Source organism: Mustela lutreola, chromosome 11, assembly GCF_030435805.1.
Source record: "Mustela lutreola isolate mMusLut2 chromosome 11, mMusLut2.pri, whole genome shotgun sequence".
In the NCBI taxonomy this organism is placed as follows: domain Eukaryota; kingdom Metazoa; phylum Chordata; class Mammalia; order Carnivora; family Mustelidae; genus Mustela; species Mustela lutreola.
The window spans coordinates 8,686,416-8,703,038 of NC_081300.1; the positions used below are offsets into that span (position 1 = coordinate 8,686,416).

The 16,623-nt window shown below is 36.0% G+C and overlaps 1 protein-coding gene across 11 annotated transcripts in view; it reads right to left on the reverse strand.

The window, feature by feature from the left end:
* The window catches only part of CCDC102B (coiled-coil domain containing 102B), a 320,660-nt gene that overhangs the window by 249,751 nt on the left and 54,286 nt on the right, over window positions 1-16,623 (reverse strand). Inside the window, exons 1-2 of one of the 11 annotated variants that reach the window (XM_059140055.1) lie at window positions 13,609-13,933; window positions 11,671-11,781 (exon numbers count right to left, since the gene is read on the reverse strand). The exons of 5 other annotated variants lie outside the window; for them this stretch is intronic. In XM_059140055.1, coding sequence (XP_058996038.1) covers window positions 11,671-11,781; window positions 13,609-13,772 — 275 coding nt within the window. In that variant the 5' untranslated portion in view covers window positions 13,773-13,933. 5 more of the 11 variants (XM_059140066.1, XM_059140056.1, XM_059140057.1 and 2 more) reach the window with 5 other exon arrangements.

The window sequence follows — 16,623 nt, forward strand, 5'->3', positions numbered from 1 at the left end:
GTGTGGGGCTGTGTGTGGTATCTGAGCATATAATGGGGGTGGGGGGGGAGGATGGCTAACTGAGAAAAATGATGTGTCTAAACTAAGTTTCCTGCTCAGTTCGCTCCTTTTTTATCTGTGGCCCCATGCTCTAGTTAATTATCTTATTCTGGATTTATGACATCACATAGTAATTTTAATAATCGTTTCTACCATCAGGCTATGAGCTTCTATGAGCTTCTGCAACTTGCTTTTTATCTTTGTGTTCACAGTGACTAGAATATAGAAGATACTCAATTAATGAACCTAGAGGGAACTAGAAGATAGAAGATACTCAATTAATGAATCTAGAGGAAACCAACTGAACCATTCAATTAAAAGAGCTTACAACTGCCAAAATCCATGTGCATGCAATTATGTTTATGCATGTCCATTGGGCCTTAAAAAATTAATCTTATTTTCTTCATGTGGAATCCTCAGGTCTGTTGGAAATGCAAAGAGTTATTTGCTGTGTGTGTTTGTGTTTACGTGGAAACAGAAAACATGAATTTTGCTACTTCAGGGAGTTTAGGGAATGCCTCTATTTCTTACTCTTGTGAAGATTAACCGGCTTTCCTCCATTTTTTCCCATTAATCAATATCACCACTATCCTCTCAGTTTGTGTAAGCCAAAAATTTAAACTTCCTTTACTGATCCTTCTTCATCATCCCCTATTTCCAATCAATTACCAGGCCCTGTTCATTTCACCGTCAAGGAAGTTTCTAATCTACGGCTACTTTTCTCCTTCTCAGCCACCTGAGTCCAAAGATAGCCCCCTCACTCAGGTTCCTGGAAAAGAGTACCAGCAGTTCTCCCTTCCAATGCTGTTCACCACTCACCAACTGCAGAGATATTTTTGCATTTTTAATCTGATTATTTCATCTTTGCTGAAAAACCTTAATTTGCTTTCCTGTTCTTCTCAGGATTAAATCCCGGATCCTTACGGGAGCGACACCAGCCTTACCTGCTGGTCTCCCTTCGTCTTTCCACTCCAGCCTCCCCAGGCTTCCTGTTCTTGCATACCTGGAGATTGCACTTCTTATTCTAGCCAAGCTTTTAGTCCTGGATTACCAAAATAACTCAGCTTCCTTTGGGTATCAAGGCTCTATTCTTATATTAATTCTTCAGAGAGAATATTTCTTTCACAAAAAATGCAGAAGTTTCAATTTGAACTAAATATGTATGTTCTGTATTTTAAAAATAGATAATTCTTAAATATTCACTAAATTCTAGATTTCTTTTTCTTCCTCTTGATTAATTCAAAGTATCAACCTACTCAATTAATACTCAACATGTAACAGATATAATTTATGCTATACATATATTTAACCCTAACATACAAAGAAGCTACTCAAACTCATTACGATGTTTTTTCAAATGCTTTCCTATTACTTAAAATGAACCACCACAGACAGTTGTTTTCTACTGCTTTATAACGTCCATCATCAAGAGATCACACAGAGCCACAGTTTCTACATGATTATAAAGTTCAGAGAATATAAAAGAGAAATATCTTCTGAAATAAATCATTTGGTTAACATTTAAAATTTGTCACAGAATACATTTTTAAAAAACTTAACACTTTTCATAAAGTAGAACAAAGACTATTTGACATATTAATGTGATGTGGATTTTGAATCTTTCTAAATAAAATGATTCAAATATATTTTCTTATTAAAATACTGAAACTTCTGGGAGTGCCTGGGTGGCTCAGTCAATTGGGTGGCCAACTCTTGATTTTGGCTCAAGTCCTGATCTCATGAGCTGACACCCTGGTGGGACTGAGACCCTCGTGGGGCTCTGAGCTCAGCAGAGGGTCTGTTTGAGGATTCTTTCCCTTTCCCTCTGCCCTCCTCCAGCTGGCATGCTTGTTTTCTTTCTCTCTAAATAAATACATAAATCTTATAAATAAATAAATAAATAAAATACTGGAACTTCCTAATAGAGATATGAAAAGCTGATTTTCCTTTCTGTAAACTCAACCAGGACTTATAACAGTGTTTAACGATAAAAGATGAAGCACTGATCATGCAATAATGAAAATCGAACACTCTAAGTATATTTATGCTTCTACTTCATGGGAGTTCTACTGCATTCTGTGTCAGCAGGAAAATCTATTGCATTTCCAACACGGGTAACAAAAGATACCCACATTTGGTGATATCATCTTCTGATTTAAGTGAACGTGGCCAGTGCTTTAAATCCGAAGTCAGTCTGGTATTTGTTTCCTCTAGCTCCAGACAGTCACTCTTTTAACTCGGCTTTTCTCCTTCCCATGGGAGGCAGACTGCTGTCCTTCACGCTTCACAGAACACCAAGATCATCACCTGTCATCCCTGCTCTCTCTCCTGTTCCAACCTTCCACAAAACCTTCCACCTTTCAATCACTTAATCACCTTGCTATCCCTTTCAAAACTCCTGTGCCTCGCCCTAAATCAATAACTTTCTTAAAGCTTACCAATTCGAGTAAGAAAACTGTTTTCTTGATATTTTTCATGGAAGTTCTGTATGATTTTATATTTAGACTTCCTAATTAAGAAAATTCTTCAAAATAGAGTCCCTCTCTCAAAAAAAAAAAAAAAAAAGAAAGAAAGAAAGAAAGAAAAGAAGCAAAACAATGAATCTTGGAACACTGAAAAAACTAAAATTAAATTAAGACATTAAAAAAAAAAAAAGAAGAGAAGAGAAGAGAAAAATCAATAAATTTACCAATACCCAGAGAATACCCTGGAAGCATTCAAAAGCAATGCAGACTACGAAACTAACAGTAAAGACTTTATTTTCAAGATTTGTTAAGGCAGATTGGGAGAAATTTTTTTTTTTTCTGACATTCTAGAACTGCGAATCAAATACTTGGGGTTTTTTGTTATTGCATTTTTATTTATTTAATTTTTTAAGATTTTATTTATCTATTTGGCAGAGAAAGAGACAGGGAACACAAGCAAGGGGAGCAGCAGAGGGAGAGGGAGAAGCATGCGCTCCCCTGAGCAGTGAACCCAACTCAGGGCTCCATCTCAGGGCCTGAGCAGAAGGCAGAAGTTTAACAGACTGAGTCACCCAGGCGCCCCTGCATGTTATTTTAATCAGATGGAAGTCATATGTGTGATTCATAGTGACACTGTGAATGGGGGTTTACCACCCGCTGAGTGTGTTGATGCAAATGACTGTCCATTTATGAAAGTTCTTCACTGAGGTTTACAAATGACTTCCTTCGTTGATAAAACAAAGGTAGAGCTAAGAAATCCAAGTGAAAAACATTGCTTACTATCTCTTTACAAATTTTTGGCCCTACTGGGTTTTTTTGTTGTTGTTTAAATCAGCATCCCTTTACATAAAGCCCCCTATTCAAAGATGAAGACTCTTGCAAACCTCCCTGTCACACTACATTGGACTGAAAAATTGTTATGCAAACTCCAATTCACATAACCAAAAGCGAGCAGGGGGTAATTATGCAAGTTTAAAAGATAAACTGGGGCATATTAAAAATTTTAAAAATTTGAAAAAATACTTGACTCAAATTGGGACAGCTCTAAACTAGAAGTGGTTTGGAGCTCTTTACCCATAGGAGCTCAGGGAAAGACTTTTTTTTTTTTTTAAGATTTTATTTATTTATTTGACAGACAGAGATCACAAGTAGGCAGAGAGGCAGACAGAGAGAGAGAGAGGAGGAAACAGGCTCCCTGCTGAGCAGAGAGCCTGATGCAGGACTTGATCCCAAGACCCTGGGATCATGACCTGAGCCAAAGGCAGAGGCTTTATAACCCACTGAGCCACCCAGGTGCCCCAGGGAAAGGCTTTTGCAGATAAAAGGCAGAAGCAATGTAAGGAAATTAATGATTGATTATAGCTTAAAGCTTAGTTGGCTGTTTGTGATTGGCTGACCTTTAGTTTCAATCTCTTTAACCTTACAGCTTAGATTTTGGTTTATGTAGGTCACCATAGCATTAGAGTGACATCAGTCTAATGGCCTCTTTGTTTAATTAATTTAACAAGAGTATTTTTAATCTTTTAAAAGTACCCATATTTATTTCAATTTTCAGCTACTTTAGGGTTTTAAAATCTTTTCAGCAACTCATGTGAAACAAAGGCAAAATAAAAGACAAAACCAGGAAATGCATATATAACAGTGTATTTTGATAATCACTTTATTAAAACAACACATATGTGTATATAATAATGTCTATTCGTTTCTGCATGTTCCTAACATAGACTAAGGATAAACATTTCTTAGCTTTTGAGATTTGATGCATTCCATGGACAAGTATTTACTGAATTTCTCCTGTGTGTCAGGCACACTGTTCTCGGGCTCTGAAGGTACATTAGGAAATAAATGGATTTAAATGTCTGTTCTCAAGGTGCCTGAGTGGCTCTATCCGTTAAGCATCCAATTCTTGATTTTTGGCTCAGGTCATTATCTCAGGGTCATCAAGCCCTGTGGTGGGTGCGGTGTTGAGCTTAGAGCCTGCTTAAGATACTCTCTCCTTCTCCCTCTGCCCCTCTCTGCTAGTGCTCTCTCTCTTTAAATGAATAATAAATAAATAAAATCTTTAAAAATAGATATATAAATGTTCTCATGGAAATCAGATTGTGATTACATGTGAAATCTGACTCACAGAAACTCAAGTATATATTAGGTTTTTTCCTTCAAAGATTCACTTGCAGCAAATTATCAAGATTTTTCACATCTTAAAATGGAACCAAAATTTTGATATGAAAGAATCCAAAGAAATTATTTTGAACATGTTCTAAGAACTGAATATAACAGAACTGCCTAAACTCTAACACAAACTAACCCAGTTTTTGGAGTTTAATCACATATTCCTGATTAATCTTCCAAATATAAATATTTACACATGTTCAACTCTTCTTTTATGAAGGAACTCTGGGCTGAGAATGAACTAAACTTTCTAAAACTTCTCAAAAATATTTTAAACAGGAAACCAGCTGCCTCCACCCACCCATGGCAATGTGTTCAAAGTGTCGTACCGCAAGAGCTCATTTAAGTCCTTGAATTCTCCAAATTTCTGCAGGTCAGACTTAGTCCTTGAATTATAAGTCGTTATGAATGTGATTGCAGAGCAAGTTGAAAAAATAAAATTATTAGTGAATATGGACCTACCCAAGGTTCATAATTATGTTTTTTTTCTTAAAATACATGATTAATCTATTTTGAAATCACAAGGCTATCTACCTCTGAATAGGAATAGCATATGTTCCAGAAAGTATATCGTATCTCTTGTGACATACATGGAAAAAATACAAAACAGATATGTAAAGCTGACTTTGTATATAATTAAAACATACCCATGTACAGTACCACCTTCCCATAAAAAGTATTATAAAGCTACTAAACCAATTATTTTCTCTTGGTAAGGAAGATACTAATACTCAGAAAAAATGAAATAAAATAATATAAAAAAGCAAAGGAGAAACAATGGAATTGTTTGAAACTGAATGCTTTTTTGTTATAACAAAAAGAGAAATGGTAATATATACATATATATGACCACAAATTATCAGAACAGCAATTGATAATACATTGGTGTTTAGAGAAAAGGCTGACTTTTTATCCTAGTTACTTGCATGAGATTATAGTCTTGTTACATTTCTATGGACTCTCCTAAGATTAAATTGATATCAATTATATATTTTGTAAAATAAAACAAGTGATTAACTTTCAGATATATTATCTGGAGGAAAATACCTTCTCCAGAAAAAAAAAAAAAAATCTGGTGGTTGTATAATACTTAAATTACCTCAAACTAATGAAACCCAAAATCTTGATTTCACTGGGAAAATTTCATGTATTATCTTAAAACACGAAATATCAAAAAGTGTTAATGTTAGATTTTGATTTGAAGAACACTTACTATAACAGTTACTATACATGCTAATGAAACATTTTCCTGTTCATACATTCTACATTTTAGCCAAAATGTCTTTGTACTCTGTTTAGATATAGAGTCTCCAATCATCTTTTTTTTTTAAGATTTTATTTATTTTGGAGGGCACCTGGGTGGCTCAGTCCATTAAGCAGCTGCCTTTGGCTCAGGTTATGATCCCAAATGCCTAGCATCAAGTCCCGCATAGGGATCCTTACTCAGTAAGGGGTCTGCTTCTCCCTCTGCTCCTCTCCCCAGCTTGTGTGCTTTCTCTCTAATAAATAAAAATCTTTTAAAGATTTTTTTTTTTTTTTTTTTTTTTTGAGAGAGAGAGCATGAACAGTGGGGAGAAGCAGAGGGAGAGGGAGAAGCAGACTCCCTGCTGAGCAGGGAGCCTGATGTGGGATTTAATCCAAGGACCCTGGGATCATGACCTGAACCAAAAGCAGGCACTTAACTGACTTGAGTCCCCCAGGCGCCCCACCAATCATCTTTGTAAGTGTTGATATTTGGGGTTTTGTCCTTTGGCATGAAAGAAAAGTAAAACTAAAGAGAAAAGCAATTTAAATATAAAGCAGAGTTCTTTCCTAGCAAATTGCTAATGGATCTGAAATCAGTTTTCACCTCTTTGTAATGTAGGCATAGTGTTTTACTCCCTTAGTCAAGACCAGAAACTGGATTAAAAACATCAAAACAACAGGAAGTGAAGAGCCAGTGTTTACATTTCTCAAGAGATCTGAATTTCCAGCCCCTAAAATAGAAAATGTAAGACATGTGCATGGAGAACTGCACAAAGCTGAAGACCAGATTAAACTCCTGTATTTCTGAAAAGTTGCTATTTTCTTATTTACCCTCCCAGTCATATAAATATTTCAACTCTTTCTCAAATAATCCCTATAATGCCACAGTGTTAAGTCTTCCTATGAGCCTCTATTTTTACTTTTTTCTATCTCTCTGCTCTACCAGATTTGGATTTTTCATTTAATTTATTTAAAAAAGAAAAAAAAAACTCTAAGAAATGTGTGGAATCCTAGAATTGGGCTGATCATTTTCATTACTGCTTACTTTTCACAGTAATTAGATTTTTTAAAATTAGAGCAAAGGGAGAATATATTCATACCAGTAATTTCCAGATGTCACCATATTTTACACACTGCTCAGAATCAATGTAACATAAATACATCAACATAACCGTCATCAGAATGGTAGAGCAGAAATCGGAGAACACTGGATTCAGAATCAGAAAACCTGGGGTAAATCTCCTCCTTAGAATGGTCACTTGAACACATATCTTCATTTGCAACGAGGAGATAAATGTAATGCCTTCAACATGACCTACACTTGCTGAGAGAGCACTGAGCAATTGTTTCTATTCGGAAGCACTAGAGCTTGTGCTAATAGGTCAGTCACAAGCCTGATGGATCAAGTAAACTTTTGAAGTGAAGGTAGTCTGAGCTGAGATGCACTCTAAGTCTAAATCAGGGACAGTGTGGAAAAAAAAAAAAATGTAGACTATCTCATTAACTTTATATTGATTATATTTTAAGATTTTAATAAAGATACTGAGCTAAGTAAAAAATATTATTCAAATCAATGTCACATTTATTTTTTTAATTTTAACTTTAAATTTTTTTTTTCTTTTTCCTGAAGATTTTATTCATTTATTTGACAGAGAGAGAGATCACAAGTAGGCAGAGAGGCAGGCAGAGACAGAGGAGGAAGCAGGCTCCCTGATGAGCAGAGCCCAATGCTGGGCTAGATCCCAGGACCCTGAGATCATGATCTAAGCCAAAACCAGAGGCTTAACCCACTGAGCCACATAGGCACCCCTATTTTTTTAATTTTTAAAATGTAACTTTAAGTTGCAAATGTTGCTTGAGTTCTATTTCTGTTGGAAACCTCTACTCTAGAACATCCAAAAGAAATTTAAGTGTTTTTCTTTTTCAAAGAGAATTTTACAGAAATAGAAAACTTTGTTTTGATTTTTCCAAATGTGTTCAGTGTATTCTCACCAAATTTCTCCCTATTTTAGAGAGGCTTCCTATCTATGCTTCAAATGAAGATGACTGCTAATGACTTTACAAATATATGTTTAAATGCATTCTATCGATAATTTAAACACACATCAGAGCTATGGCTGCCATTCAGATATAAATGAACAGGACATTTTCATTCTCTGCCACCTGGTCACATAATGAAGAAGCTGCAGTAATCACATCCAAGTAAAATGGTTATCATTTGAAACACTGGATAGGACTGTTCAACATTCTCATCTAAGCTTTAAAAGAAACCCCATTTGTTTGAAGTTGTTTAGACAGCAAGGGCTTTTGGACAAAAATAATTATTACATACTAAAATATATATAGTTATTAAAATATCAGTTTTATTATGAACTAAAGCCCAAGAACAATATTATTGATTCATGTTTCTGAATATCATTAATAACTATAACTAAATTTTTATCCAAAATATTGGCAAAATAATAAATATCTAGAAAAATCATGAGTTTACAATTTGTTAGATGTAAAAAATTCTGTCTATACCTTATCCTTTCCTGAAGATTCTTCTAACATACAGTACTCTGTAAGATCAACCAAAACATCATTAAAAATAGCAAAGACAACATAGGGGATATAATCAATAATACTGTAATATACTTATCACGGTGAGCACTTCAAAACGTATAGAATTGTTGAATCACTATGTTCTGAACCTGAACCTAATTTAGTATTATGTGTCAACTATGCTTTAGTTAAAAAATTTTAAGTTGGTAACTGTATGAGGTGATGGATATGTTAAAAAAAAATAGCAAGGTAAGTGGATGAAATTATTAACAAAATTAGAGTCTCAGTATGGGAATAGGTATTAAAATTAGTGTTTAGTTGTGGATATTTATCTTCTGCCATAATAAAATCCATACATAAAATATTGTGTTTTTCCATGTATTTTGTAACAGGAGTAGTTTTTCATACTTAAATAAATTTTTTAAAAAAAATTATTAATAAAAAATAAGATGTATCTAGTAAAACCAATTATGGTACTAATTGGTTAGGTAATGGAATGTTTTTAGGGATTAAAAACTAATTTAATGTCCAAAATATTTTCACAAGCAATATCCTTATAATATTCCCATCTCTCATTTCCTAATAATTGCAATAGTTTTACCTCACCCACCTACTGGCTGGTATACAGCCTAGGCACCATTCCCCTACTAGCATGTCTTCCCATTTCAATGTTAAGCACCTTTCTGATTACCTTATCCTATTGTCCCTAAAATCCTCCGCTTTGACTCAACTTGGATGTCCTATTAATTGACTTCATTGCCTTCTATTGACCACCTACTGTATATCGACGCTGCCCTCCCTTTTCCAAGCTCCACTATTAACAAAGTACCCTCAGTTAGAATGGTATTCTCTTAACCTTACTTGTCTAGAAAACTCCAATTCTGGTTGGCATCCAACTATCTGCCTGCTCTACAAATGCATCTGAGCACCTGCTAATACTCTGAGAAAACACTGTTCGGTTTCAGGACTCACTTCAATTCTTGACTCTGGATATCAAATAAGCCCTGAGTACTGCCAACTCAACCTTACTACATTTCCCCTGTCAACTGACTTTCCCCTTCTCATCCGTGCCCACAGGTCAAACTTCCCATTTGTATGTTCCATCCAAATCCCCTCTAACTAAGAGACTTTGCTCCTGCAAACACAAATACAGTCCTCTCTGTCCTACCTAACCAAATTAAACTCCTTCCTAAATCATTCTCATCAGCAAATGGAAATGCTATAATATCTACGGCCTGAAAACCAGAAATCACCTTGATCCCCATCCAGGGGCCATCACTTTTATCTGGCATTTTTTTAAGTAGAAATCTTTAAAAGATATTTTCACTCATCTCATTCTCTCGAACTCATTCTATCAGTTTTCAAACCTAGATCTCTACAAAAACAGGAAATCAATGACTTCTGTATTGCAAAATCTAATTAACAGTTAAGTCGTATTTTCCTTGACCAATCAGCAGCATATTATATAACTGACCATTTCACCTTTCCAGAATGACTCATTTACTTAGCTTCTGGAAGATTCTTCTCTCGCAGTTCCCTCCTACCTCACTGAGTACAGCTCCTCATTCTGCCCTGGTGGGTCTGCCTCTGATGTGGAAGTGCTCTAGAACTACTATCTTTTTTTTTGGCGGGGGGGGAGCCTTAATTCTACAAATTGAAGACAAGGATTATAAGATACCATTTATAAGCTCTGCAATGAACATGTTTTTTATTCAAAAGGGTCCTTCTATTTTCAACTACCAAAAATTGCTTCTATTAGTTTTTAACATCAAATATCCTTTCATCTTTTCTATATATAACAGTAACTCTTAGCAAATATCATCATACATAAATCACCCAGATATTTACTTATATGAAAATATCAGTAATCTGCAGAGCTATGACTTTAATGGAATGGCATTGAGCACAACCCACCTTTCTTTGATGGGCTGCTTCCCTCCAATAAGATGCCCAGTTTCCCTTTAGCCCACTTGATAACAATTGTGCATCTACAGCCAACCAGGGCACTGAGGACCAAACTGCGGACCAGGCCCTGAGTATGCAAAAGGCCATCTATAAAATCATGGAATACAGCCTAGACCTGTTTAATTAAAATGAAATGTCTTAAAGTCACTGATGATGACAGGATTTGAACTGACATATGTACTTGTTGTTTTAGTAATGATAATTTAAAGGAATGGGTCTTTACATTTCAACTACCTTCATCTGTTTGGGCATATGACAAAAAGGCCAGTAAAACCTACTTAAATGACAATAAACTTGTAAAACAGTAGGTAGTACATTTGTAAAATGATAGCATAGACACTATTTTATACACACACACACACACACACACACACGTATATAATTATAATATATATTTTTTATAAAGCACCTATTTAGAGAAAAGTAAAATATGTTTAAGGTTAGATATAGGAGTAAAAATGTTAAATGGGGTATATTCTTTTTACTACAGACATACCGCACTCTACATAATCTATTAGCAACATAAATTTTATATATGTTCTTCACCCATTCAAATAAAACTTACATGATCCTTTCCTTTGATAACAGTTGAGTCTTTCCATGATTTTAAGAAGGTGTGATCACTAAGCATTCATTCATATCACACATCAAAAAGAAATGAAAGAATCCCAATGTGTTCCCAATATCAATTCCAGTGACCGCACGCATTTTTTTATGAATACGTGATATCTGATGAAAATCAGTGGTTAAATTTCCTCTGAGAAATCAAAAGACATCTTTGAATACGACGTTCAAGGAAATAAAAGAGAGGAAAGCATGAATTGAATGTGAGAACAGCCAATATTAGATATAAAAACTGCTTATTTTCAATTTCTTCACTCTATTCCCACAGGTAAGAACGGGTCACGCGAGAGAACTAGGACTAGCTCGGGTTTACGGCGCTGTCTCACCGTCTCTTCCCTGCACTCTATTACCCCAGTGCCATCCCAAACCACTCTGCTTAACTTCTGCCAGACTTACATTCCAAAATACCAGTGGAGTGGAGTGGAAATAGCTCTGGAGGCAGAAAGACATTATTTGGAATCTTTGCTCCAGAACTTAGTCTATCTGTGGCTTTAGAGAAATCATTTAACATTTCTGAACATCAAATTTCTTCACGTGTAAAATTAAGATATGTAAAATGAAGTTCATTCTATTCTGCAACTATCAAAATTATAGATAAGTATGTAAATGATCTTACGCATAGGATATGCTATCATTTGCTGGCAGTGCGGTGGTGGTGATGATGATGACGACAAAGAGAAGAGGAATAAGTGCTCCCCATCGCTTCAGAAATGCCCAGCTGCCCCCACTGTACAATATATAGGGACAAAATTACTCTGTGTATTCAGAGTATATAGTTTTGCACCTCACAACTTTGTCTCACTCTTGAACACAACGTCTGCTACTCACAGTGGTGCATTTCTTTTCTTCTCCAGTGAGGTTCACCCCTCACCTTCCTTGTTTCATATTAATTCATGCCTCAAAACTCTGTTTCAACTATTACTGCAAAGGAGAATGATCTTTTTGCTTCTCAACAACTATCTAAATTCTACTGATTTTTCAAGACTCAGCTCAGGAAGCTGGACTTTTCTTTCAAGGCTTCTATGAAATCTTACTAAAAAGAGGATTTTTGAAGGTTTTGCCATTATAGAAAATTTCAATTAACCTTGCAGTATCAGCCCAGGAAAAATGGTACTTCTCCAAAGAAAAGTTGTACTTATATCATTTTTAATTTGAAAGAATCACTGTCATTATATTTGTGCCTCTAGTAATTAGAGGAAACGCTCATAAATTTCAAGGTCACAACTATAGCAAAGCACCAGGAAGCTATGTCCCAGTGATCAAGCAATTACTAAATCCAACAAAAACATGAAAAATGCAAAAGAGAGACCATTATATGATCTGTCATTTTACAAGAAAACTATTTTTTTTTTAAGTTTTGGGGGAAAAAGCAATTCACATAAAGCATTTTTCTGAATGTCATGCAAATGGATTTATTGATACCTTAAATCAATTTTGCAAAATCACAGAAAAATTACACAGATATTGTATCTCTAGCTTTTTAAGATTCCTTTTCAATCTAATGGTTATGTAAAAATTGCATAAATGTCAGAATTCAGGAATATTTAATGCACATGCAAGGATATTCAACAAAAAAAAATGATGAAAAACAAGGCATTTAATCAACAGCTTTAACAAAACCCAATTCCACAAAAGTATTAGCAAAAGTATATTTGCATGACTTCAGGAAACAGAGAAGTAGTCTTGATATAAATGAGCATATCAAGAAATATTATTGTGTATTTCAACTGCCTGTTACTTACATGTGTCTGTTTTTAAATATCTTTATTATATTTCTATTCAATAGACATACCCACTCAACATTCATTTTATAATTTATCTTTGTGGAAAACATTAACAAATATTTCCCAAAGGTTTCCAGAGATCTTTTTTTTTTTTTCCCTTTTAGTTCTATAATTACTTTCCATATAAAGATCCATTTCTTTTTTATTATCTACAGGATTTTACTATTTGATTCTATGTCCCTATTTCCTCCATACTCCCCAGGTAACTTATATAAGGAAATCAATATTAGTCCTAAATTTGAAGTATACTTTTCTGTTAACAATGACAGGAATTCAGCATGAGGACTAGCGATCAAAATGAAAATAACTCTGAATGCATGAGACATAAATATAAGGGTTCGCATAACAGTTTTATATTTTTTAAAAATTCTAAGGATATAGATTACTCCAAACATATTGACTAACTCGTATTCACTTGGAACTACAAAACAAAGTTTTAAAAATATCAGCATAATCTATGAATGTCTAAATTTAGAGTTGAAATTCTTACCTGAGTTTTGCTTAGTATAGTTATTTTTTTAAAACAGGAAAAGTGTGGCAAGCTGTCAGGATAAATAATACCAACAGTGGAAAAGGGAAGAAAGAGGGAAGGAATCAAGTCCACTTTAAGAAGAAACTTCAAATCCCTCTGTTTCACAGACCTACAGTCGTTTTGTTCTGCATCTTATAAGCAACTGTCTTTTTCTTTGCTCCGAGAATACCACATGCTCTGCTCCAGCAGGAAAATATAATAATTAAATAGAAAACCACAAGGTTATTAGGCATCTTACCCTCTGGGCTGGCTGGGCTGCTCCAGCGGCTCAGTGCTACAGACACGTGTGTAAACAACAGAATTTCCTGCATCCTTTTCTCTCTGTAGAGCTCTGGGGTCCTGGCCAACAGGATTATTTCCAGCATTAAGGCCACTCCACACTAACTCAAAAAAGATTCCCATTGGTTGTGAGGTTTTATCAAAACCAATACCACAACACCCTCTTTGGATCACAAGTGAGTGAACCAAAATGAAATCACTTGAATGTTCCCTAAGTACGGCTATACAAAGCTTTCTACCCAACGCCAACCATTTGAAACCATATACTGTGAGTGAAAAAGGAAGAAAATAACCATCCCTTCATCTACAAGTATTTAACATATAAATTTAACATATAAAGTTAATAGCAATAGATGTAACTTGTAATAGTAATAGGAAAAACTCAAATGGTGAAGGAAAAAAAAACTAATAAAGTATCTATCTTGCAAGACTTAGAGATTATACTACAGATCACAGGAGCAATAGGAAATACCATTGGTTCAATGTGATTTTTAGTAGATTGGCAAAAAAAAAGGAATACTTAATAAAATATTTGAGCAAGCAAATGATGATACAAAAACTGAATGTCAAAACCCTGGATTTCAGTCATGTGGCAGGAGTTGGGAGCTGCATCTCCAGAGGGCCCCACCTCCCAGGGAGAATTCACTGGCCCCTGGGGAGAGGGAGGAAGAGAGTGACCTTCAGTGACAGGAAACAGCTGTCAGGAAGTGCTGACGAAGGGGTGACGGCAGACCATATAAAAGAGAGCTTCTCTGGTTGACACTACCAGCACTGAATGTCCAAAGAAAGAGGCAAGGACAGAAGAAACACAATCAGCATGTTTCTTATAAAAAGCATGAACACAGCATTTGGAAGTTAGAGTTAATGTCTGAAAGTCATTTTACTCTTCCTCCCTCCTTAATTTGGATGATCATTCTTAGCTGAATAACATATTTGCCATCTACTTCCAGTTAACAGCTTCCTCTTCCTCTTACCTCCCAAGGCAACAGAGAGGTGACCATTCTCCCACAGAATGGGAACCAACACGCTGAGCTCGGGTTTCCCTTCCCAGGTTTTTTGGGGGGGTGAGGGGATACGCTCAATCGCCATTCTCTCTGCTCTTCCTCTGAACTCTCTGTTCTGTCTGGAATTCCCCACTGGATTCTAAACATCGTCAAGGCTTTAGTCAATTTCACTTATGTCTGTGTATTTCCCTATCAATTCGGTCATTTTCATTTGTAGGTACAATTTGCCTCCATTTCATGGTCAGGTGACTGAAGGATTTCTTTCCAACCAAAACTCCATTTAATTTGCCATCTACTCCTTTTAAAGCACAAAAATGACTCTCTGCAAACACACGTGCTTGCGTGCGCGCGCACACACACACACACACTCACACACGGACTCACACAACATGCATATTTTGGTTTTTCCATAGTTTATATACTCCTCTAAGCTCTCATTCTGCTTGTCATCGCACCCAGTGATGCCACTGTTCACAGCCCGGGGACACAGAGGCTCTCTTCTCTGTCTTGGCACAACACTCTCCTGATCTTGCTGGTTCTCCCCAGTCTCTTCGGTGGTCATCCATTCTCATGGTTTGAATTACCATCTTTCTTTTCAGACAACTTCCACATAGCTACGTTTGGATTCAATCCCCCTCTGAGTCTCTGACACTAATATGCATCAACACACTAGACCCTGCCACTAGAAAATATGACAGATATGTCATCAACATATTTAAAACTGAAATCAAGTGCCTTCTTAGCGCAGTAGGCAGCGTGTCAGTCTCATAAAACTGAAATCACCTTCTCTCCAAGGATTCAATGCATTGTTTCTCTCAATAATGCCAATTCGGTCTTGCTGTTTGCTAAAGAAAAACCCTGGAAGTCATCTCTGACTCCTATTCTATATCCAAGCCAGTACCAGTTCCTTTTGACTTTACTTCAGTAATATGCCCAGTCCTCTCCTTTCCACAGCCACATCCTGGGTCAAGCAGCCATCATAATCTGCCTGGCTTGCTACAAATGTCCTAAATTATTCCTCTGTTCCCAAACTTGTTCCTCTCCATATTTAGCAAGAGTTACAGTGGTCTATTCTTAGTACTTATGCTACTTGAAATCTTCAAAGACTTTTAACCCTCTCATCGAATCTGTACAATACATTTATCAAAATGAAACTTTTCTGGATTACTTTTTCTGTCTTGTTGACTATACCATGTCTTTATACCCCCCCCCCCCCTTTATCAGCTTACTCTCCTTTTACGGTGGAGGACTTCCAAGGGATTCCCACTGGTCCTATTCTCATTCCACATCCTCTGTCTGGGTGATCATATCTGTTTTTGTGGCTTCTTTGGCTACACATATAATTGTGGGGTGAACTGCGTCCCCTGAAAAGATATGTTGAATGAAGTCCTCTCCCTCGGCCCCTGTGAATTGAACTTATTTGTAAATAGGGTCTTTGCAGATGTAATCAACCTAAAATGAGGTCAAGTGAATGAGGGTGGGCCCTGGTCCAATGAATGACTGGTGTCCTTATAAAAGAGAGATGAATTTAGATATAGGCACCCAGGGGCAAACTCCATGAGAAGACACTGGCGGAGACCAGAGTGATGCTCCTACAAGCCAAGGATTATTGGCAACTACCAGAATCTAGAAAGAGTCAAGGAAGGACCCTCCCCTAGAGCCTTTAGAGAGAGTATGGCTTTGTTGACACCTGGGTTTTATACTTTTATCATCCAGAACTGGGAGATAATAAATATCTATTGTTTTAAGCCACCAGGTTTTGTTATGGTAGCCCTAGAAACTACACTAATATACATTTAATTCCCAAATACATATGGTCAGTCCATAACCATTTATCAAGCTTGAGATCTGGATCTCTTACAGTCTAATGAGAACGGGCACTAAGAGCCATTTAATTCCCTCAGTAATTCCCAAACAGCAAATCTCTTATATTTCTTCCAAACCTCTCCTGTGTCTTGTATTCTCAATCT